Raw genomic sequence first — 26,363 nt, 5'->3', positions numbered from 1 at the left:
AACTGGACGCCTAATTGACTGTAAACACAATGTATATTAATATTGGATCCATTATAGAGTAATATCGTCCTCGGATAGGTTTGGCTTTATAATGTACTTATATGTATTATGTACACTATTATTGGACGTCGTCGACATCGTCTCGTTAGCGCGCGTTCTCCGCTTATTATTTTTATAGCAGAGCATATAATTTTAATTTCGTTTTTTTGGTGGCAAAGAAGGGTAAATAGGTTGCGGGTCGGATGGTATCCGTTTTGGGACTACAACGTTAATAATTATTTATATATATATATATATACTGCTAGGCGATTGTCTTGAATGAGAAGAATAACACATTCCACACAAAAATCCGTGGTGATGATTGGGACCTCTTTTTTTTTCCCATTGATGTTTTTAAATGAGACCGGGTCCACATACACACCACGTGTCCTTTACTCGTCCGTCCCGGGACCAGTAAAAGGTTTTATTTTTTGCGTCCATTTTCGTGGAGGTCCATTCATGTTTCCGGGCAGGCAACATACATACTAGGTTCTCTTAGCCTCGATACGGTTGCCCGTGCAATGTGTGTTTGTATAAAAACAACTGACTCCTCTAGGGACGGCGGTGGTCTGGGGGGGGGGGCACGGGTTGCTGGCGAGTTCTTTACGAAACACCGTCGAAAGATGGCACCAAAAAAAACATAATAACATGTCACATAAAAATCGCATTTTAATAATTCTTCTCCTCGTTCATTCATAAAGACCGCCGTTAAAACGTCTTTCCTTTTATTCGAAGGTATGGGTACACCTTATACTTTCTAATTCAGGACAACAAAAACTACAACAGTCCACAATAATAATAATAATAATCTGGAAGAATGTCAAGATTGACTCGTGTGTGTACAATAATAATAATCCACTTGGAGTATCCGTTTTTGTCGTTGTGTTATTTACTCGGCTCGAAGAACTGGAGAAATCTACCAATTGGTTTTAAAGAACGACAAAATACACACGTGACTCGTTTTTGGGTTTTTTTTTTTTAATCCAAAACTAGGTTTTTTTTGCTTCAAATTTTTTTTTTTAATCTATGGGATTAAAGCGTCGCGTCGCGCAGGTAGTAATTCGTTTTTGTCTGCTTATAATTCCAAAGACCTGTTTTTTTCTCCGGGTCATATTGGCGAACAGCAGAAATCTCTTTATTGATTATTATTATATAAAAATCCAAACGCGCACGTCCACGAATCACAATGTAGTGTAACATACACGTTTTTAACTATTATTATTAATTCTTAATACGGTGTGTATATTATTATTTTAAGTCTTTAAATTATAAGGATAATGGCTACTGCTAACATGACTGCCGTCGGCAAGACAAAAACAATGTACGTAGCTATTTACAGACCAGTGCGAGACATTGTATTAAAGATTTTACATTACATTTTTCTGTTGTTCATTATTCGATTTTCTTATGTATCATATAAACCGGTAGATTTATAACAGGTTGTCACACAATCCCTTTGGCTGTTTATTTTTTTCAGTAAAACCAGTTTCTTTTCATCATCAAAAATGTAGGTATTTCTCTCCATCACTTGTTGTGTAGATGAGAAAGGTCAGTATTATTTAGGTTTAAAAAAAAACCCTGTATTTTGTTTTGGTAAATACACGTCATTGATTATTTTTGGATCATTTTCGTTTGAAATTGTTTTTGTAAACTTGTCTCGTAATCTATTTTTTTTTTCGGAGTTTGTTTTAAATTTTTAAAAGGGTAACGATAGTGTGCCCCATAAACAAGTTGTTATTTATATAAGGAAATAAAATAAGAAAGTTATCACAATAAAAACATACATTTGATCATCAAATGGCGACTTGAAAATGTTTTTCATTTTTCAATACTTTAATTGTTTATCGATGAAATCATCAATGTACAAAAATATAGCATTCTATATACTTAAAAAAAATGTGTGCGTAGCTTGTGTTTAAATATATCTACAGTTGGCTCCAAGTACATATATACAAGTACAGTTTGATTAACTTTTTGATAATTAAAACTAATTTGGTCAGTTCTAATTGCACATCCATAAATAATATTTTGTTGTATTGATATTTAATTATTCTTTCAATTAAATATTTAGAGAACCTGATAAACTGTCAAAAAATGTACACAGAACAAATAAATCTAATTAAAAAATATCATTTGGTGAGATTTATTTTGAGCATTATAATATAATGTTGAGTTATTTCACGGGAAATGATTGTCATATACCCTAGCAAATACATGGTCAATAATTGCGCCGGTACCCAGAGCCGCATTTCTCCGAATCTATTAATTTGGGACCTCGGGAATGTTTTTGAAATAATGCCGATGACGTTGGTTTAAGATGTATTGCTTTTGTTGTGCGCAAGGTCCCTGGACTGTTTGCCCGTCTGCTATTTGAAGGGCGTGTTGTGTCGGCCAGGTCTGAGCGTCGGCGGTGAGCATGTCTTCCCGGGCATCCTTGTGTAAAACCCTGACCCTGTGTTATACAAACTACAATGTATAATAATATGAATGTTTTCTTCTGCCCTTCTCCGTCTGTTTTCTAATAACTATCGGGCCCTGGATCCCGGCAATGGACAAACCGTTGATTTATGATTTCTTGTTAGTATATGTTCTTATTATTAATGTGTATATACACACACACGGGCATACATTTTTTTTTAGATGTTTATTCTCTAATATTTATATAATGGAGAAAAAAATCTTTTAAAAAAAAAAAGCGCCCGCGCCCAAAATAATAACTATTATTATTATAGTGTACGCATATTATGTGCGGTTGTGATGTCAATGTAGGGGACAACGGTAATAAGTAATGAGATTGGTAATTGTTGTCCGCTTAAAAAAAAAAAATACACTAATACGTTACAAGTTATACTACGCAATACTCTCGTGGTAACGAGTCGGTGACTTTGTAAATGTATTTTTTTCACTTAACTTTACAGTAACCGCAAGTTAACCGGATATTACGATTTTTTTTTTGTTCATTAATATAATATATGGCGGTAACCGCCTTAGGATCTCCATAACCCTCTTTGGTTTCACACGTTTTTTCATACACATCATACGTGTAACGTTCTAGTCGTTTTGTTGTTTATATTGGGCCTCCCGAATTTGGCCTCTCGTCTGCGTCGTCACATTAACTCTTCCTTTTTTTTTCTCTATTATATATATATATATATATATATTTATATATCTATGCTGTTATGCCACAGGAAGTCGGCCTAAGTGATTGCGAACCCCTTCGATAAAGACTCGTTGTCTACTGCGCTGTGTATTTTGTATGCAAAATAATTTGGCTTATTTCGCTTGTCTGCGTGCCGTGTGTGTGCGTGTATATTCCCAAGAAGGTCTTTATTGACACAGTGAGCGACAACGAAAACAGCAAACACGCCGCTCTTGAATTACACATTGTGTATAATATTATCATTGTTTGTGTGCCAACAAGCCGGTGTGCGGCGATCAACTTCAAGTGTCACGGTGTGCCCTCGAGTAGGGGGATTGCGATATTCTCAAAATGCTACTATAGTATGTATACACTTAATATGTGTGATCAGCCGCGATTTTGGGTTGCACGCGATCTCGAACCGAGGAGACTTGATTTGCGGTTGTAGCGAAAAGTTTTTTTTACAAAGGAACATTAAAAACCAAAGAATTTTGTACACTATCTACACCGGGCCCGCAATAATTTTGGGACAACAATTATTACTGTCATGCGATAACTATTTATGCGCATTTTCGGTTGTCGACACAATTACAATTATTATTGTACAGGAATTCCAAACTATCACAACAGAACAATTCCCATTACAACACAATATTTTTCTACGGATGATTGCTGTATAATATCCGTACACACACAGTACAATAGACGGCGATAGAAATCCACGGCCCATGATAATATGTATCTTTGTTCGTACGCTGTAGCCGATTCGTTTTTTATTTTTATTTTTTTCGAGATTATTGCAGTCGTCGTAAATAGCCGGTTATTATAGTGATCGAAATCTTTAAATAAAAATCCGGGAGTATACATATTTATAAAGCACAACGACTAACGACCGACGGGGCCCGTCGTTGTTTACCGAAGGAGGCCTCCTTGAAGTGTATACATTATACGTGCATAATAAACGTATGCGGCTCAAGAGGCAATTTTGCGTGTTAATTGTAGATAATAGCCAACTTTTTTGTTTGTACATAATATTTAATTTCAACTTTGTTGACGGTTTAAAAAATAAAATAATATTATGGTTGTAAATTTATTTAAAAATCAGTCCATCTAATTTTTATGTGTCGACATTGCGGACGCAGATAATGGTATTGAAAATAAATCAACAAAAACGGAGTTTCTTAACCGTTTTGTTTTAATTCATTTTCGGTGGCACAGCTCTCGATATACATAAGTGTTGTTCTGCTGAAGGTTAATAGCGGCAGCGATCAATCCGTTTAAACAACAATAATAATAACGCGCGGATAATTGTATATAATTAAATTAAATTATTATTGCGCGATCGGTGGTTGTGGTGTGTAGGTACGGGGCGAGGGCCGACGGTGGGGATGACGGCGGGCCGTGGCAACCGGTGGTCGCCGCCGGTGTCAGATAAATTTTATGAATGAAACATTCTCAATACATTGAACGAGAGAGACTATATATACATATAATAACATGTGACCGACCGACCGACCCGTCGCGGCCGTTGTACACGTGTATCCCAAGTCCTATATAGTTTTCGAGGGAGTCAGGGGTGGGAGAACACCGTCACTAATAAAAATTATTATTTTTATGCCCCCCTCTCTCTTTCCTCTGGTCAGCGCATCGTTCATTAGTATTCCCGACAACGTGTTTTATCGAAATGTATGCTTACACGTCCGTATAGGTAATAGTGTAATACATAATTTAATATAATATATTGTTGAACATTGTATGTATTGGCCGAGGTTTTTTAAAAAAAAATTTTTTTGCGTTACAAAGTATGTATTGTACAATAGTCTCGTCGGTCGCCCTATAGAGTACAATATTATTATATGAGTATAATGATACGAAAAAAAATAACTAATCAAAAATGAGAATGGGCATAAGAAACAAATTAGGCATTCGGTTCGTGTCGATCCTATATTATTGTCGCACAGGACGGGCGTGTCACGGCGGCTGTTAGTCTAGTCTGTTGTGTTTTTAACAATAACAATTAAATGTAACATAATGTATTTATGTATATTACCATATAATGTGTCTATTCGCCCGTACGAATCGCTTCAATCGCAATCGGGTTGCTAAATAAGCTTCTTATTTTTTTTTGCTTTCGCCTTGTTGCTTAGATGACTTTTACATATTAAAACAAATTCTCAGTGGTTCGTTGTCAATACCACCGCCCACATTTGCGCAGGTTTATGCGGTTTTTAGCATTGCGACTTTCAATTAAAAATTACTGTACAGCTCGTTAAGATAAAATATTTCTTGTCAACGCACTTGGTGCAGCAAAGTAAAAATAAGGCTTGGCAAGCTTAGTTGGAATTTAGTCTATTTTGCTGCACGTTTGAATAGCCGTATTGTGTAAATCTTATTTTTACAATTGATTAACAAAGCGTGTATCACAGGGGGTCTACACGGTGATAGCAAACGGAAAACAAAACTTTTCCAACACTGTGGGCAGAAACCTAATTTAAAGTGGCCAAAAGTGTAATATCTCAAACAAATTTTTAATCGTATATTTGTTAACACGTCTGAAAATTTATTTATAAAAAATTAGTTCTACTTAATCTAAAAAACAATGATAATAAAAAGTGAAAAAATTCTAAAAAATATAATAGGTAAAATTCGAGTTTATATTAAATCGGTGCTTAAATTAATTTATGGGTTACATTTTTATCTTATAAATACTTTCTGGTTATTGTCTGTTATGATGTGACTTACGGTACTATTATATAAGAAGATTTTTTTTAAAATGACTCAAAATCTCAAATGGTTTATTGGTTATTGAATTTTTATTTTCCGTAGTGTTTTTATACAACGCGATCTCAATTTTTCACAAACTTTTAAGACTTAAATGGTAACAGAATGACAATAGAAATAATATCGTAAATTTTTAGACATGCAGATGATTTGTAATATATGTATGAGTTATCTGTTTTTATTGAATGATAACATTGATACCATTAAGTAACGATTCAAATAAAGAGAAACTTAAGTTCTGTACTAAAGAGTTTCTCTTAAAATAATAGCGGTTTTGTAATTTTTTCTATATGGAGACATGTACTTACATTTTTTAACTTTTAGATAAAGACGTTGGCCAAAAATTCTGATTTTTAAAAAATAAATGGTCCCACTAACTTTTTACTAAAATATATGACTGAAAATATATTTAGAGAAATTATATTTTTGCCCATAGACACAAATATTTTTTTTTTGTCTTTGTGTCGATACATCTTACCGGTCTTCCCAATCTCGCTGTGTCGTATTTTGTAGTCATACTATAGCGCTTTATGCCCACTCTTCACCTATATGTTTCATACAGGGCGGTTCAATACACTCATTTTCTCTTAAAATATGTGCAATTTTTCATCACCCTGTATGCATATTGCATTACATTCTATGCATTACATGCATTAAATTCTACACATTTTTTCTCCATTAACAAATAGTGTCCATATCTCGGAGTCTTATGTGATCTGACCTCTTGACTTTTCTCTCTATGCCCGATACATTGTTTAGTATTACTTTGAGAAAAAACCCAAAGCAATAGAAATAATCGAATGTTTAGTACGAAACGGCCGATAACAGCTACGACCGGAAATGGTACATTTATACATATTATGCACGTTCGCCATCGTGTTTCTAAGTTAACTAATTGATGTGTGCTCAGACCAACAGCGGAGTCATAATTATTATAATAGTGGAACAATGTGAATCTTTCACAGAAACAACTCGCACGGATTATTGTCTGCAAAAGTCTTTCGGTTAATTTGTTATGACATTTTACTGTTGAACTTAATATTAAACAAACAATTAGCAATATTTGGCAATAAATTAGATAGCAAATTATTAAACTTTATGTTAAATAATTAACGATCGGTTTTATTTGCACATTAGCTATTTTTAGTTTAGAACTGCAACGTGTATTGACTAATCAAAAGAAAACTTTTAATTATTAAATACAATTAAAACGTATATGTATTTCTTTTTAATAATTTAACTTAATTTTTTCTACTAATATAATTTGTAACCCTTTTTTTTGTCTTCTTATCGAATCGGTCAGGCTTATTATTATTGTTTTTGAACAATTCATTTCCAGACAGTCTGTGTCAGTTTCAACGTGGCTTCAGCCACGGGTGGTTGGACGTCGTGGAGACTTTTGAAGTAATTGGAATCACTCAGTCAAAACTCTAAAGAAGATATCGGATTTTTTAGTGATTCTGTTTCCCAAACGCCGCACCGATATGATCGTTATACGAAACCACCCTCTTTTACCCCGTTGTAGTATTACATACATACGGTTGGTGTTGACCGATAATTATGTATTTTGTTCGTCGGTTTTTGTAGAAATCAATTTGGTTGTAAACAAAAACCACATACGACTGTAAAATCAATATTTTTAACGTTGAAGTCCGTTGATGGATCCAAACAATATTTCCACTTGGCTGACATTAGAACTCGGGTTAGGGAAAATAACAGTATTTTTTTTTTTTTGGACAAACGATTACTACCTTTGTACAATGCCCGTGGTTCTCGGTAAATATATGTTTGGTCCTTCGCGCACCCTCCCGCCGTCCACAACCACGCTCAGAGTATTATTATCATCATCATTATTATTACTTTTTTTTTGTCGAAAAATATTGTATGTATGACCGAGCACATTCCGAAAAATCATCTCCGTCGCCACGACGTTTATCATTTTTCAGCACAAGTACGGTTCTTTTTTTGTTTGCGGCGTTGAAAGGAATATTCTTTTCTTTTCGCGTTTCTACTTCTTTTCATAATTTTTTTTTTATCAGATAAAGGGGGTGACCACCTCCGAGTAATCATGTGACTTCACCTGTCCACGACGGCCGTTTCAACTATGGGAATATAGCAAAGATTTTATAATTTTCAATACGTATTTAACCGTACAATATCCGCTCCGGGTTACCACGCCAAATCTAAAGGTAGCTTTTATAGCGTCTAGTTATCTTGTGAAAATGCTTTATTATTAGTAGCAAAAAACGGACGGGACGATAACATTACATATTATTATATCCATACAAATAACAAGATATTAGTGCTAACCCTTCAACCGACGATTATCACTTCTACCGCCACCGCTGTCGGGCGCCATTCTCCGAAATCCTTACAGACATATCTAGGAGGTGGTTTGACTGCGGTGGTGATTAGAGGGGTTGTTTTTGACTATGTATATATGTACTCTGTGGGGATGCTGATGTTGCCGGCAATAGGAAAAGAGGAGCCCGTCGTTTTGATCACCGTGGAATGGATTATATAGATATATATGTGTGTATAAACCGACTCTGTCGTGTACTGACAACACTATTAAAGGGTTGTTGGTGAGCCGGAGACGTCGACCTTGAATGGGTGTCTCGAGTTAATCGTTAATCAAGTCTGGACGCGCCGGTTTGATGAATGGAACAGGTGGCTACTATACTATGCGTTGCAGCCTATCAATCCCGTCGTCGGCTTAGCGGTGGTTGTCTTTCGATATTTTCTTCTGACCTAACCGAATGCCGCCACTGTTGACTATATTGAAATTAAAATCAAACGCCGTCCAATCACGACGAATCGGTGTTTTTTTGTAGTGTCATCTCGCTCTTTCACCACCGCCTTCTTGTCTCGTATATCAAAAGTAAAAAGAATAATATGTATTATACAGTAGATAACGATGTTAGGAGAAGCGTTAGTAGAAGGTCAATCTATTTTTTATCACAATTTTTTTGTATAAATAAAAAAAACATGTTTTATTGTTATTATTCGTTTCAGTTTTAGTCAAATTGCCCGGCACTTTTGCTGCAAGTTGATTTCGTTATTCTTAAAGGTGTCGCATCAAACGTAAAATAATTGTTAATTATTAATTGCAAAAGAAAAACGTAAAATCGCCCCATCAAATTCTGAAAACTGTATGAGTTATATGAGTTGTCTGTTGACCGTTTGTACATTTTGGGACGTGCGTTGTGTAATCCGAAAGATACTCTTTTGGTCGAGCCAAAAGTAATTTAACGTATGATCCCGGTAGACAGAGTGGAGTTTAAACGGGATAAGTTTTGAGTTTGTTCTTTGTTGTAAACGTGATGTGCTCTTCGGTCGGTATCCAGTGAAACACGGTAGGAGGCTGTTGCCGGCGCATGATGTTATTCTGAGAAGACCTTACCGAATTGTTTGTACACTCCGGTTCTCTTTGGGGGTACTCGCTGCGGCGTAAAGATCACGAGAGATAATGAAGAAAACGATAAAAATTCGTACCTGCTGCCTACCACACCTCCTAGCCCTTACACGTCTTGTGTATGAAAATAATGAACAATATGAAACTGTCCAACGTAGTTAAATTGTCTATCCGAAGCGCCGTGCAATAAATCGGACCTCCAACGTTTATCGTTCTCCTCCAGCCTCCTCCTACCACACTAAGCACTCTCGTAATCATCGTTATCATAGTATTTCCTAATGTTACTATCTATGATAGAACAATTAAGAAAATTAAAATTCCCGTCTTATTTACCCACCCTTTATGAAGTTAGCCGATATCGACATTGAGTAAGGCAGACAAATATTGTTTTCCCCCATCGTAGAAAAATTGTATTTATTTTTTTACTTAGCCTTTCATTTAATCTTAAAGCGTTTTCTTTTATTAACTGCTGACTTCATTCGAGATTGAATTTAACTGTATTGCAGTATTGCCCTGTTTTGTACACTATTTCCAGTCCGTGTATAATTATACTTGTATAATGTTTTTTTAACTACCAAGAAAAAGTTGTAAAACATGCGTCGTGTTTGTTTTGCAGATGTGGGAGCTGCTTCTGTTGAGCATCCTGAAATGGGACGTGTCTGCCATCACGGCTCATGACTTCCTATGGTATATACTTAAAAGACTGCATTTCTTGGACCCAGCCAAAGCGTACGTGGATGTTGTTATCAAACACTGCGGAACGTTCATCGGCATGTGCGCCAGAGGTAAGTCTATCACGGGAATATAATATACAGTAGTTAATTATTGCTTGATAATATATGTTTGTTTACAACTCGATTTTAGCTTTTTGTTAAAATGCGTGACAAACACAATACAACCGCTTTGGTCAAAAGTAAAAACCTCGTTACACACAGTAATTGGAATGATTAGAATTATAGTTTTTTGTTAGTATTAGTTAATACTTATATATGGGGCATTCTGAGTCAAATCACGCGGTCATCGGCCTGACCTCAAATTTTTTTTTCAAACTTCCTTTAGTCTTATATAAGACCTTTATTTTTTGGAATTTTAATCACTAATTTTTGCCCCAAAAATAGAGGTTTTTTAAGTTATTTTTCAAAAAAATCGATTTCGACCAGTTTTAAATTTCTTAAATTTTTATCATAAAATCAGAGATTTAAATCAAATCTTTTAGTCTAATAACGGGAGTGGGCCGAGATTTATTTCTATTTTTTTTTTTTAATAAACAAAAAAAAATTTAATTTCAGTTTTCTTATTAAAAAAATTAAACAAAAAATAAAACATGTCTTGGTAAATTTTGATTTTTTGCATATTTTATGAGTAAAAAGTGAAAAATGTTCCTTACGAATAATACGCAGGGGCATTGTGTGGGCGCAGTGGAGACCTCAGCTGCCATGCGGCATCTGAAGTTTAGCTGTGTCCGTTGCTGCTTGATCCAGGGTGGGTGACCACTCGGGAATATTTTCATTGTTAAAAAAAAAATAGAAATAAATCTCGGCCCACTCCCGTTATTAGACTAAAAGATTTGATTTAAATCTCTGATTTTATGATAAAAATTTCAAAAATTTAAAACTGGTCGAAATCGATTATTTTTTTGAAAAATAACTTAAAAAATCTCTATTTTTGGGGCAAAAATTAGTTATAAAAATTTCCAAAATATAAGGATACTATATTAGACTAAAAGAAGTTTGAAAAAAAAATTGAGGAGGTCAGGCCGATGACCGCGTGATTTGACTCAGAATGCCCCATATACATATTTTTTATTTAAATAATCATAAGCCATTATAACTATCTTATAATGGTTAGATACATGCGTAGTTGCATATTTTTTAAGAATGTTATTTTGATTTTTAATGCATTCCTTCCCAAGTAAGCCAAGTGTGTGGGGGGGGGGGGGGCAACTTCAGCCGGAGAATTGCACTGGATTCCAACACTTATTATACCAAGGTACGCCACACATGTTAACCACGATTCCGTTTGATGAATCAGCCATTTTAAGATATTGGAAACCTGAAATAACGAGATAATATATAATTAAGTCGGCATAATGAGAAACTCCAAAGGAGATTCGTCATAATAATTAAAACAAAACACTGAAACAAAAACAAGTAAAATATAGTTTTTTTTAAACATAATCTTGTTTATCAATTAAATAAAACATTTATTATCGCTCAACTGTACAAAAAAAAAGTAAAAACCAAGAGCTAGGTTTCGGTAAATTTTTATAAGTTATTGTCAAGGTTTCACTGGGAAAACATTATACAGAATTCAAAAGTATTCAAAACAGTCGTTGAACTTTTTCTAGAATAAGCATGAAATTGTTTTTTAGCCAAATGCGTAGCAACTATGTAATGTAACGTGTATGCAAATTAAACAGACAGTTGCGGCGATATTGTTTTTCCTTTCAAATTTCAAAATGAAAAAAAAATTAACAAAGAATGGTAACCACCGCCGCTGCCGCTTCATGTCTTGGATTCGTTTCTCGGGAACAGGTTTCCTTTTGTCTGTGTGCGAGCACGTTTGTCCGACGTGAACCTTTTTTATTTTGCTTCACTCCTATTTGAGAGACGTGTATCAATAAATTTCGGTAAAGGCTGCTGTCGGACGGACCTACCGCGATTAAAATCTGATTGGAATTGTTGTTGAGTTGATTTCAAACCCCAAATAATAATTGTTGACAGTCCTATTAATTTGAAGAAAAAAAACATTGTGTGTGTAAATGACGTCGGAGATTAGGAAATACAGACTTGAAATCTGAAAATCACTTACTGCGCTTTACTTACACACAATTATTATTAGTATCAGTAAGCCCACCGTGTATACGTCATACACAGCACGCAAAATGTCTCATTGTTATACTTTGTGTAGTGTAATAATAATATGGTGTGTGAACGTACTGTAACACAACTGTGGTAGAATATAATAATATGTACAATACAATTTTTAATGATATGTGCCGAATGGGTGTTTATGATCATGATAAACAACGCCGTCTATATTATAATCATTATTATTATTTTCTCATCCGAAACCATTTAGCCGTCGTTTATTAAAATTATATTACTCACATACATGCTTAATACCGTATGACGATCTTGTGACTAAGTGTTCATGGTTAAAAAATTATTTGTTGTTTCTTTGTAGACTGCCGTTAACTGCGTGGCGGTGTGCTTCATAGAATACAATAAAAATACAGAAAAACTTAAATCCTTTCGTGAAAATAACCTACTCTTCCACAGTTTATACATTCTATACTTAAATAATTCATGTTTTATACTCTTAAATTATTCCTCCTCTTATGATCTCACTTGAAAAAAAAAATATAACATATTTATTTATTTACTTTCTAGTTGAATGCAAGTACATAGAATATTTATTATAAAGAACAGATATTATTATAAGTATAAATATTGCGTTGGGTAGTATTGTTAGAGTCCATTAATCAATCATATTGCATATCAGATCACTTTCGTTATAATAAATATGGATTTGTCGGTGTATGACGTGTAGTTTTTTTTTATCTGTTAAACACATGTAGTGGCGATAATGATGAAATTTACCATATAATTATTTATGTAGTTTTTTTGAGTAAATAATTATTTCAACTTTCTTTGTGTGTGTGTTATGTTTTTTTGTTTATGATTTAACCGGAAACTACTTGGGCGGCGCACGATGACGTGCTGAAAACCATTTGGACTGTCGGTCTTTCATTTATAATAATAATAATAATAATAAATATCTGGTGAGTTTGCGCCTTGTGTTGTGAAGAGGGTCTACAGCGATCTTCACTATTGACTCGTTTTTGTACATAAGCAAAATGATTTTTTCATCGTACGGTTGTTTTTTTCTTTTTGTGTTTTTAAAGAGAGAAGAAGAATGTCTGTGGAAAATGTTATCCCCAGTATTTCGGCCACGGGGACCATCTTGTCCGTGTTGTTACGCTGCGGAGTTTCACCATGAATGGTCGGGTGGAGGTTCTTTTTTTATTGAACCAACGTTATTTTACGATATGTTTTTTTCAAAACTAAAGCCATCTCACACCGCAAGATAACACAAAAACATAAACAAACCGACCGTACGGTACATAACAGTCTTAAAAAGCGCTATGACTCGTTTGGATATATTATATATATACATATTTGGTTGTGTTATCCTTACGTTTATTAATTTTTATAGCTCCTAATTTTGTTTTTTTTTGCCACACATGCTTGCGTGTGTTGTTGGTCGGATGTGTCATCTTGGGAATATCATTTTGCGTTTCCAACAGTTGCCGTCAATATTCACACACGTTTATTATCGTGGGGCAGGATGTACACGAGGAGGATTAAATGAAAATTGGTGCGCGTTAATTACAACGATAATATGTGTAGTATAATAATTTATAAAAAGCCTCGTCTATTAGTCAAGCACCATTCGTCAAACTCCGCCGTCTGCTGTGCCGCACTCTGGTCGTGTGTATGTTCTTTTTACCTGTGAAAATCAAAACCGACAGTCCGGTTTTATAATAGGTGTACCTATCCGTGATTGGTGGTAACAAAAAAAACGAAAGAAAGAAAACAAGAGATACTGATCGAACGTCTGCTGTGTGTAAAACGTATTTAAAAGCAGATGATAATAACTAAATAAAATTATAATTGAACACTCTAAAGTGCTCGGTGGCGTTTTGTGTGCGGTTGAGATGTACTCGCCGCCGCCCACAGCGAACCCACTCGGCTGATAATGACCGGGTAGAAATGATATATTTTGGACTACTTAAGCGGCTGCTCAGCACAACTACTATTAATACTTGCATGTCGTGTTCTTTTCGGAAATCGCGCATCAAAGGGAGGCGACGCGACTCGTTTATTGTTTATTGTTGTAGTTTTTTTTCCGCCTTGTCTGTTTAAGATGTCGTTATCGGTGTACCGTTTGTTAATTATGCATTATTTTTTTACATTGTCGCCACCTGACGTGGTGGTCTCTTCATTCAGGTCGATATTTAAACTAAAACGCGCACACACATATATACACGGACGATTGTAAGTCGTAACCGGGTGACTTGCGATTTTCTCACGTCTTGTCTACGTAAGTCGGTTCGATCAGCCCTAAGGGTACGATCACGACGGGTTTCCTTTTAGGTGCAATACTAAAACAAAATAAAAACCGCTCGTTCTATTGTCGATGGCAGGGGAGGAGAGGGTAAACGTGTTGTTTTTTCATACCTGTATACTGTGTATACCTAATGAGAGTGAAAAAAAACCAAGTAAGAAGTGCTGGGCTGCGAACAATTATTATTACTGCTGAATTGGAATGCGATTTTGTGTAATGTGTGCCGGCAGTGTATAATATGTATTTACGGTGTGTGTGTGTAGCCTCGTGCGCCGAAGAGAACCGATAGCGGTTGAGACGGCGGCCTGTGGCATTGTTGTATCGGTGCCGTGGTCGGCGGTCGAGAAAACCCATAGTCCTTGAACGGGGTTCAGCAGGTTTTGTTGACATTCCAGACGTCCGGGAGTACTGTAGTTGTACCTTTATGTACCTAAGCTGGAGAGGTACACAAACGGGCACCGTGCGCAATATATTATATTACTACTATCCCTCCAAGGTCTTTGAAAAACGGCGAAAAAACAAAGATACCGCAGTTATACATTATTCTATCTCTTTATCTACCACCACCGGAACACAGAACAAACCCCGCACTTTGCGTTGGATTTATAATATAAACAATCGGGGGACGGCTCGTTAGTGCCTACAATTGCGTTCTATACAATATGGTAATCTCCTTTGCCAACCTTAGCGTTCGTCCGTTTTGCACAGCATAGTAGAGAATTTAACAATATCCTTTGGCGTTAATAGTCGCGCCCGTTGTCGATTATTCGCTATTGAATGTAGTACACCACTATAATATAGTAATGTATCTATGAAGCCCCAGGTAGTGTGCGATTTAAGGTACCGACGTTGTATACCTAATAATTATACACGGCGTATAGCCGTTAGGATAACTACTTAAGCGTTCAATGCTATCAAATCGAAAAATTAAAATTGTTTTATAGCTCGATACGGAATTTGTTGGCGAATGTCCACAGTACAATTTTTTATTGATGTCTCAACCATTTTTATAATAAATGGATTATGGTAGAAGTAACGACAAGATGGCCGCTCCGATTTATTTTAACTGCAACATTTATAGTGAACTTTTACATTGAAATCTATTTTAGACACAATAAAATGCAATATTGTTCGACTCAAGTAAACAACAGTGATAACTATACACTTCAAAACTAGTAAAATGTTGACCATAAAAAAAGTTTTAAAGTACTGGTTATTTTTAATTGTTGTACGTACAATATTAAACAATTATGCCAAAATAGCCGGTCAATAATTTAAGAATTGCTAGCACGTGCTCAAAAAGCTTGGTGAAACTGGACGTATGTGACTGCGAATTTTGACTGATTATGTCGCCATAAAACTGGATAATAAAACAAGAAATATGGTAGTATTCAAAGAAATCTTACCGTCCATTTAAGCATGTAATCTATGTGTAATGTTGGGTCGGATAAAAAAAACAATATCGTGCTCAAAATTGTTGCTATTACCACCACCGCACGCCGTGCCTACGTTAAACCTGATCGCTGTATCAGCTTTAATTGTCAATCAAGTGTTCGATAATAAAAAATGCAAATTTATGTAAAATACATGTATTGATATTAATTATATAGTTTCTTTCAATTTAGTATATTTTATTAGCTACATAATATATCTAATTTTATTTAATGTGTTGGTAACAGTTCAGCGCCAAGAAGACGTACAGCGTTTCATTCAACAAGAGCCGTTTTGAATAATAATTTAGTAATAAAAAAAAATATCTAAAATATACTCCTAGCGTCGGTAGTAAATTTCCATAAAAATGTCGGTTCTTTCTCTTTTTCTCGCCCTCTCAAGTCTCAACACATAAAAACACAATAACCTTTTCAAATCCGATTATTCCTCGTTGTTGTGTATTAAATTCAAATGTTGACGCGATACATTATTATAATCCTTGTCAAACACCGAGTAATATTATGTCCTATGGTACTTGACGGTGGTGCTGAATGCGTTATATTATTATGTATTATTACAGTAGTCAATTTATGGGTAAAATATGTTCGATCAAAAAAATACAAAAAAAAAATGTAAGTCTTGACAAAAACAACAACAATTCTAACGGTTCATCGCAGCAACCCACAACTATTGTTATACATATTATGTGCTTTGATCGCATTATCGTTTTCCATCATTTACTCCTTTAATATTAACAACGACAATTTATATTGATTTATTGTTGTCATTACAGTGTGGTGTCTGTAACAGACACATCTTGCGTGATCGATTGTCGCGTTACTTCCAGACCGACTTTACGGTGTTGGCTTTGTGCAAAAAAAGTTTTTGATTCTGTTTTTTACCGCGCCTAATAGTCTCCGGGCAAGGGGCTATCGGCTCGTGCGCGGTAAGGAAGGAAAATGAGAGAAGCAAAAGAGAGTCTATAATATTATTATTGTTCGTCGAGAGATTATGTATAATCACTATTATTATTTTTATTATTACATTATACCACTGGACATGGACGGCGTTGAGCCGCATTCTCGTACTACATGTTAGATAGATAGACGGCCAAAACGTTCAACATTGGCATTGTCGGTCTGACTGAAAGCCCTGAGGTTATCCATTCACTTTCGACGGCACGCCCCCCTCCCGCAAGTAGAAACTCTGGTTGGTCGGGGGTTAGCAGCAATCTAACGTTAAGGGGGCGGAGAGCCGTCAAGGAAGTGTAATTGTTGTGGTCGCAGTGAACGGGTACTTTTTAGCCGTGTAGTAGCCCATATTATCAAATATGATCTGACTACATAAAATCCAACCGCGTATCGTGTTTTAGCCTAACCGGCCGAGTTCTTATACCGTCGTACTGCGACCCGATGTTCTTTGAGCAAGTGACCCGCCTGCTGTAGGCCAGAAAAACGGCTCTTCATCGTCGACTCTAATTGATCTGAACAATGCAGCACCGGTCGAGCCGAACGTGTTTACAGATCATAGTTTAACTGACATTTAGCCCGAACGGAATGATAAAATTACCAAAAGTACAAAGATCGATGGGAACATAAGGAAAAAAACATAATATTCTTCGAGTGGTTGGTTAATTAGTTAAATAAATGTTTCGTATTAAATGTACGTGAGTTATTTGTTATGTCGTGCGTTATGTGATGTTTATTAATTTCGTAGAATTATAACACTTTGTAGTTTTGATGAATTTGTTATCTGAGGCTAGCCGATTGGCCCAAAGTCAATTGAAAAGCAATGTGTACATTTTGCAATTCACGTTTTCATAAAATATTGAGTACAACGCTGATTTTTGTAACATAATGTATCCGCTTAATTCCCCAGGTCGGTGTGCGTATTATTTCATTTTACAAGACATAATAAAACTTTTGAATAGTTTGTTAAATTTAAAATGTTTCTGATTTAAAGACCAAAACCGGTGTGTGGTGCTGTTGGCGTTTTCCATTAATTACAGTTTTATTTTATTTTTTGAGTCATTCGAATGAATTCCAAGAATTACTGTGAAATCATTCGAGAAGAGTATGAGGTTATGTGAGATACAGTCCCGTAAAGTATTGATCGATGGGAATTTTTTTATTTTTTTAATACCAAATTTGTATATTCGTCTTACCTGAGATCAAATGTTGCGCAAGGTAATTGTCGAAAATTCCGGGTGCTGTTGTATTTATTAAAACTGCGGTTTCGCCTTACTGATTTCCTGTACTGATAAAAGCGTGTAACGCACGGTCTCTGTTGTGTATACTACATATAATACTATGCATATTTGCGCAGTTGTTTTTCTCATATTATTATTACAACAGACCATATCAGATTTTAATTCGTTTTTTTTTTTTTAATTTTTTTGCAACTGTGGCGTCGAGAACGCAAACAAAAACCACCCACTACCACCACGGTTATCGCCGGTTATTGCTGGTGATTTTCATTAGATTATGATGTCTCCTAAGGTCCGCCCGTGCACCGTTCATCTTTTAGTCCCCGACGTTCGGTTTCCCTCGATTCCTCCTGCTCGTTGGAGACCCGTCATGAGACACCCGGTGTTATACGTACCTATGTGTCGTCTATCTAATGTATGTGGTAATATTTTATCTCGTCCGCCGGCAAGTCCCAAGCCGCCAAGTCGCGCGGCTACCATGGCCGCTATCAATGGTCACTTATCAGGAGAAATTTATAGGTACTGTAATCGTAAAACAACATCGTCGGCATTGTTTTTATGAATGCCGTGCTCTATGCGGTATATTATGTACATATGTGTGCCGGCGGAGAAGACAAGACCGGCGGGCACTCTTGTCGAGATTTATTAAGTAATCACACGCACATTTTTATTCTCTCTTCCTCTTCGCATATTACACGTTTGCCCTGTGTGTGTGTGTGTGTGTGTGTGTGTGTGTGTGTGTGACGTTAATACAGAAATTTAGTCACGTACCAGCATCCCCCCGCGCGTATATATATATATATATGTTGAAATCGAGTTGGCGAAACAAAGGATGACGAGAGAAGAATGCAATGCGGCGCACAACATGATTTAGACCACCGACACGAGAATACAAAACACACATCGAGACTGAGAGAACACCGACCGGAGCGAGAGAGATCTATACGGCCCAGGGCGTCTAGACTATTATATATATATATATATAATATATTATTTAAGAGTGCGTATGTGCTCTCTTGCACAACAAACCGATGCGCGCGTTATCTGATGATCTGTGAAATGGAGTAAAAACAACAGTCTCTTCTCTCTCCCTCTCACTCTCGAATAAATAATAAATCCGCCATGTCTTTCCCACACCCTCGCAGGAAATCACGACAATAATCATGTGCTCATAACATTGTACGCGTTATTGTGCTATGCCTAGTTATTTACCGGCGAGGTTGACACGGTAAAAAAAGCTCTGCTTTACACTTCATACCTCCCCTCAAGCAACAATAATCTGTAGAGGGATGAGACCGTCCAGATTTCGTTCGTCCACAAGAGGGAAGCGGGTTGTCCTCGCCGCTTTATGTTGTCGCCCCGTACTACAAATTATAGCTATTAATTTATTATTATCATTATAATAATGTTACTACCGCAGCCGACAACCCGTGATTCATGGTGATCCGCTCGACGCACAGTGGCTCGTTTTAAAATATTATATACGGCATGAAAAAGGTGGTTACACTTGATTTCTATAATGGTCAACAATTTATGCGATTTTAATAATAAAATGAAAAGATTTCTTTAACTAAGTGTTTATATACTTCTATGATATAAAACGTGTTTTAACGTTTAGTAGTTAACAAATATGTATAATATATGCATACCGCTATTAACGAATATTTGACAATCGTGAGAAAAACAAAATTGATTTTCCTAATAACTATTTTTTTAACGGCTGTCATTGATTATTTTTAATAAATGTTATTAATTATTCTAAGTGGTTCTAAAAAAAAAATTAAATTATTTTATTTTAGTACCTACGTTTGACGCAATTTTATTTTGAATTATATTTGTAGCGTATTGGTTGTATGTAAACGTAAATCGATGTTTCTTTTTTGACATTTAAGCAAAAAATAACATCAACACTTTCGTGTATAAATTATAACAATCAATAACTTAAATTTTATAATATAAAAACATTTATTCCCGTTTTTATATATAGCTGTATGTTTAAAATTACTCAAAGCGAAGAACAGGTTTGAACTGGTACAAATCGTTTAGATAAATTATATTGTTAAAATAAAAAAAAGTCCAACGACAAATAAAAACAAATTTCATACGAGTGGAGCTCTTTCTTTCGCCATCGAAGATGGTACAAAAATTACCACTCGAGTGCGCTACAGATCATAATATCTTTAATATAATGTTATCTAGATTTTGCATGACGATCGGTGCAAATCAATCATAAACCGATTCTCAGTAAAAACACTCACTTAACAACAAACCATTGCTGCGTGCGTCACTTCCGCGGTTCAAGACCGTATAATACGTTAAGTAGTTCTAGTAATGTGTGTTGGTGTTCTCGTCGTACGTCGTTGGTAGTTTTTGTAGTCTTCCCTTTGGGGTTTTTATGACTAATTTCTCATTTTATACATATTATTATGGAAAGCGGTTAAACGATTGTTAAAACTGCCGCCGTGGTATTACTGCCATCAGACTCGGGCATAGCCTCCGGGATGTGTGTTCGATAGTGTCTTTCCTCTTCTCCTCCCAGTCCATTGTATCCAAATTTTAATTTTTGGCGCGCCAATTATCCCCTCCGTGTGCGATATTAATATTCTTCACTGACATTGAACAATGAACGGCATTCGCTTCTGTCTGGCGCGCACAAACCCGACGTCTGAGCTATATATTATTCTTATGGTCCAAATTGACTCTCTCAGTAAATTTGCTGTGTGTCGACCGTCGGCTATTTGTTATGTCGATGACGAAAATATATAAATCGACCAATGAAATTACATTTATGTTGTAATAGTAATAATAGAAACAACTATATTATTGTGTATAGTAATAATTATATTAGTCGGGCCAGTTGGCAAAAGCCACTAGGAATATAATTTTACCACTAGATTAAGTTATAATCCTATAATAGTTATTATCATTACTGTATGTCGCGAGTCTGTCTTTTTTATTTGCAAGTCCCTTTTGCGGACTTTGTTTTTTTGTACAAATTGTAGCATTTCATTATATTTCATTGTTTCAGATTATAAATTTTGTTCGTACCAGCCGAGCATTATAGCGGCAGCCAGCATCGCAGCCGCTCTGAATGGACTGGAGTACACGTCCGTCAACAAGTTGGATTTGTTCACTAAACTTAACAACATCACCGGCTTGAAAAAAGTAAGCGCGTAATTTATTTTAAATCACTAACTCCGTTCCAAATAGACCGTCTTGTCCGCTTTCTTTAATCCTTTACTCAAATACTATTCATGCGCTTGCTGAAAGGTTGTCCTAAACAATACTTCGTCAATATTAAATAAGAAATAAGCATAACGCTTGTTAACACAGATTATTTTTTTTGTTTATTAACAATTTTAATGGAAGTGAATAATGCCATTTGCATGACTGTTGTTCAGCAGGAATGTAGAAAATGGGTGAAAGTAGGAACAACCAGGTTTAAATGGTTTATCGAAAAAGATAAGGAATAAATAGAAACGGGGAAAAGATAAGACGAGAAAAAGTTTGTGGGATTAATGAGAGAGTTATTTGAAGTAGAGAGACGAGGATGAACAAGAGAGAAATCAAGAACATTAGACTTATTATTTTATGGTCGGTTTTAATTTTTGTGTTCCAGGAGTACCTGAAGGCTTGTCAAGAGCAAATCGAAGAGATGGTAGAGACGCACAAACGACAGCGCAAAGAGCTGGAGTTCGGAATGTACGTCAAACCGTACACCAAGACCGCCATGGTCGAAGACTCAGACTGTTGGATTTAAGTCAATCGCCCGCGGTGACTTGAACGAAGTAAACCTATCACCAATATATTATATTGTATAGTAATGTCAATTTTTTTTTTATATATAAAACTATTGTAAAGGAACACACGTTATTACTCTGTAAAACACTTAATCGATAGGTGTGTATTTAAGAAGCATCGACATTTTAGACTTAAGACGTTAAGATTACTCGCATACATGTGTAGGCCCACATTTATTATGTTTTAAGAATAATTAATTTGTAGCCAGCTAAGGACAGTGTTGTTTATTTCATATATATAATATTATGTTCTTTTTGTGTTAATGGGGATAGCAATACAATACGCTTAGATTTTTTTCCACTCGTGCAGGTTGCGCATGCTACCCGTCGAGTATAACTTGCTGCTCGGATTCCATTTTAAATTTATATTATTATATTTATTTCGTATAGTTATAGTTGTAGAGTTTTTTTTTCATTTTCTTACCACCTACCGAGCAACAGACGCGTACAGAGAATTTAATAGTTTAAGCTCTATCGCGAAAAAACTTAATGTTAGTTGGTTTTTTTCTTCTATTAGATTCTGTGAATCGTACAAATAACAGTGTGTACAGTGTACACGAGTAGTTGGAAACAAATCTACTTTGTATACATTATACGCTTCGAGTAGCTGTCAACAAAGAATTGTCTGTGTATCTCTTGGCACGGGCGGTGCATTTCGAAAAATTTTGTCTCAGAGATCTCTTGTTCTTTGTTCTGGTTTCCTTAATTATATTTGTTAGTCTTCTAGTTTCAAATCACTCACACTAGTTACACTACAACACCGCGTTCGAAACATACATACATTTCTAACGTTATTATTATTATTTTTTTTTTTAACTTACCTAGGTGCAACATGATGATTTCCAAGTGCATTATTTCATAGCAATTTATTTAAGTACAATACGCTATAAAAATGTAAACTAGTGATCTACAATTTTTTTGTTGGCATTTTTAAAAGTTTAAAAATACATAAAAATTAATTTATACGTTTAAGAATTGTTTGAATATATTAATATGTAAGTCACACTAGTTGTATTCACACCCAATTGCACCACCCCGTTTTTACCTCGTTTAAAGATTATTTTATAATATACGTAGAAAGAGAAAGTTAAAACGCTCACAATGAAATCGAGTCTTCCATTAGGTTGTCAAGTACAAGGGATAAAGGCCTTAAAAGGGATCCGTAACTTGACTTAGGTTTAAAAAAAAACCCTCCATAGTGATCACAAGACGTGTTGTCACCGTCCACTTCCATTTCCACGACGGGAACGACTTGTTTTTATTATTTTTTTGTATTTATTATTATATTATGTATACCTCAGTTCCAAACTTTATTATTAATTTTTTTATTTTAGTTATTATATATTATTATTAGATCCTGGACATTTTGTCGAAGTGGAAATCGACGGTGACCGTACTCTGTGTTAGGGGGATAACGTTTTATTAGCATTATATATATATAATTTTTTTTTTTTTAATATTATTATAAATGTATATATTATTATTACCAGTGATTAAAGAACATCAACTAGCCGGTGCTGTGCGACTTTACTTGGCCGGGGCTAAAATTATAGAACCGGTTGTTGGTTGGTTATTGAGTCCCCTACGCTTTCCCACTGTACATTAAAAAAATCTATGTTGTGTCAATGGTGTTACACAGGTATAAACGTAGTTCCGACCAGTTTTCAAAGTATTTAAAAACATTTCTAAGCCTTTATAAAATATTACCACATAATATACTGCACGGAAAGTGAACAATAACAGTTGACTGACTGCAATTACAACATAAGTTACTTAACTATTATCTTAAGTCCCAATGCTATTGTTGCGCGCCTGTGCCTAGTTAATACAGTAGACCTTTCCACGGATTCTTGGTCGCGGTCATCTTTTTTAAAAACAATTTTTAGTATAGGAGTACAAGTTAAGATTTGTTAGTTGTAAGATATATGATAATAAACTTACACTATAATAGTATTTAGCAAGTGGAATTACATTTTTTTTTTTTTTTTTTAGAATTGTTACCAACTGAAAATAGTCAAAAACAAGTATAGATTTTAATATCGTGTTTTTTCATTTTATACATTTATTTATAACACAGGTTGTATCACGATGATCAAACAGATTTACATAAAAATATCTAACAGAACATCGTGAAACAGCAACTTTATATACGTGTACTATTGTATTAAATATTATTCTAAAACATACATATATTATATAAAATATTATTTGTGTTTATTAAGGTTAAAGTCTTGAGAACGAGACTTCTGCGTGTTTATATTTTCTTGCTCTGATAAGTTTGTAGTCGATAAGAATTTATGAATTTATTAAGTGAGGATACTGTTTTTTTTTTTTTATTACTTTTTTATATATAATCTTGTTTTCTATATTACATTTTTAAATTAAATTCTCTAAACATATTATATTATTTACTCTGTTGATACCAGCGCTTTATTTTTCCAAGCCGTTAAAATCTATTAACAATTTTTTTTTGTAATTTTTAGTACAAATATTTATAGACTAAAACGAATTCTCGCAGTTCGGATACCGTTTTTTTTTGTGTTCCCCTAAAACAATAAGATTATGACGTAAGATGTCATAGTTATTATTATTTTTTTTTTTTTTTTTACAAATCTTATGTCGACTGTAGTAAACGCATAGACTTCAGATTTAGATTTATAAGTCGAGTCGATCTGGTCATGTTTATTATAATTTTTTTTTTTACTGTGCCATATATAAGAGATTTAAACGCCATCACCATTCTATGCCATAAACGATTATAAATGTATTGAACAAGCGCCAACCATAAAAAAGCATTTATATATTTTTGTTAAAGACTTATCAGTCTAATTTTGATGTATAAAGAGTTATATTATATTACTATCTATATAAGTATAAATATGTGTGTATTATTTACAGCCTATATTAGTAGAAGGCACACAAAAAAATGTATAAACGTAGTTTTATTTTTTTTTGTAAACTAATTCAGACTAAAAGTTTATATATACAACGCAGCTGTACACAGTATGTATGTATCGGTTGTTGACCAAACTAGACACCGCTTTAACTAAATCATGGATTTTTGTATGTTATGTTGATATCTTTGTACTTATTCATTTATTGTAAGGACAACATATATTATTTCGAATAAAGGATAAACAAAAGATTAACTGTATAAACCAAACGAGTATTTTCTTTCATTGATTTCCTGTTTAATCATATTTTTTACTTATAGTAATTTCATACTATTATAAAATAGTACTACAAAGAACACCGCAACTACTTAAGAAAAACCTATAGGTTGGACTAATACGCAAGACTCTGGAGAGGCGTCTAAATATATTTTATTTAACTGCTGTGTGTTAAATATATAATTAAGAAAAAAAAAATTTTAATATAACTTACAAACCACAGACCGTATTTTATCATATAGCTAGTCTAATAACCAGAAATCTATACAATAGGTACTTTATAATGTCCTTAAGATACTCGTACCCTATAATAACAAAGTATATACTAATTTTTTATTGTAAAATATGACACTCGATAAATTACTAAAAGATAGTCGAAATGGTTTCAATATTGTTCGACGTATTTCAAGACATAACCCTGCCAATCTGCAGTCAAAATAATTGTATTTACCTATTCTATATCATTTTTATTTTCTAAACGGAATATACAATTTTGGAATAAAATCTGGGGTCAAACTTTAGTTTTATTAATTATATTTGGCATATCTTTGTTCTATCTGATTGTAATAATCGCTTATATTATGCTCATATAAATTGGGATATAATCCATGTGTATAATATTTATTAGTTATTACTCGTCCATAAATCCTAAAACAATTTATAATGGTATATATACATATGAGTATATTATAATTAGGTGCAGGCTGCCGAATAAATACTTATGGAATAAGGTAAGTACTACAAATGTTTAAAAGTTTTCTAGGGTATTTAATTGGTACACTTCATATACTGCCAAATGTTAAAAAATATCATTAACCACTATTTATTCCCCAAGAGGGGTATTTTTTTTATTTCCTTAATTTAAACGAAGTTTTGGTATGAGGTATATGAGGTCTAAAAATTGGGTTGAAGTTAAAACTTTTATAGCTAGAACTTTGTATTGAAGAATCCCTAATGCTGCCCCCCTCCCAAAAAAAAAACATAATTATTAGTAACTAATAATACTATATTAAGTATAATGTATCTTATTGATATTGTAATATTTTGATTAAACATAGAATCGCAAAAAAAATATTTTTCACAGTATATCTGTTAATGACATTTGACTTATTTCTCACTTTATTCTTCGTATTAGATGATTGGTAATTGTAAACACATCGGAGTATTTTTCTAATAATAATTCTAATTATATTATTATTTAAAAATATTATCTAACTTTAAATGATCAAAACAAATTAAGTACTGAGAAAAG

At 34.4% G+C, this 26,363-nt stretch overlaps 1 protein-coding gene across 2 annotated transcripts in view; it reads left to right on the top strand.

Moving 5' to 3' along the window:
• The window catches only part of LOC126844689 (G1/S-specific cyclin-D2-like), a 44,303-nt gene extending 19,217 nt beyond the window's left edge, over nucleotides 1-25,086 (top strand). Inside the window, exons 3-6 of one of the 2 annotated variants that reach the window (XM_050583065.1) lie at nucleotides 9,991-10,159; nucleotides 21,170-21,306; nucleotides 21,761-21,929; nucleotides 23,934-25,086. In XM_050583065.1, the coding sequence (XP_050439022.1) occupies nucleotides 9,991-10,159; nucleotides 21,170-21,306; nucleotides 21,761-21,901 (447 nt within the window). In that variant the 3' untranslated portion in view covers nucleotides 21,902-21,929; nucleotides 23,934-25,086. The other variant, XM_050583064.1, reaches the window with a different exon arrangement.
• Nucleotides 25,087-26,363: the final 1,277 nt, after the last annotated feature.

The sequence above is a fragment of the Adelges cooleyi genome, unplaced genomic scaffold (assembly GCF_023614345.1).
Source record: "Adelges cooleyi isolate 19-005CV unplaced genomic scaffold, UGA_ACOO_1.1 ACOO_flye_CR_arks_rails_tigmint_CR_PRNA_651, whole genome shotgun sequence".
Classification (NCBI taxonomy): Eukaryota; Metazoa; Arthropoda; class Insecta; order Hemiptera; family Adelgidae; genus Adelges; species Adelges cooleyi.
This window is presented reverse-complemented; position numbering and strand designations above follow the sequence as displayed.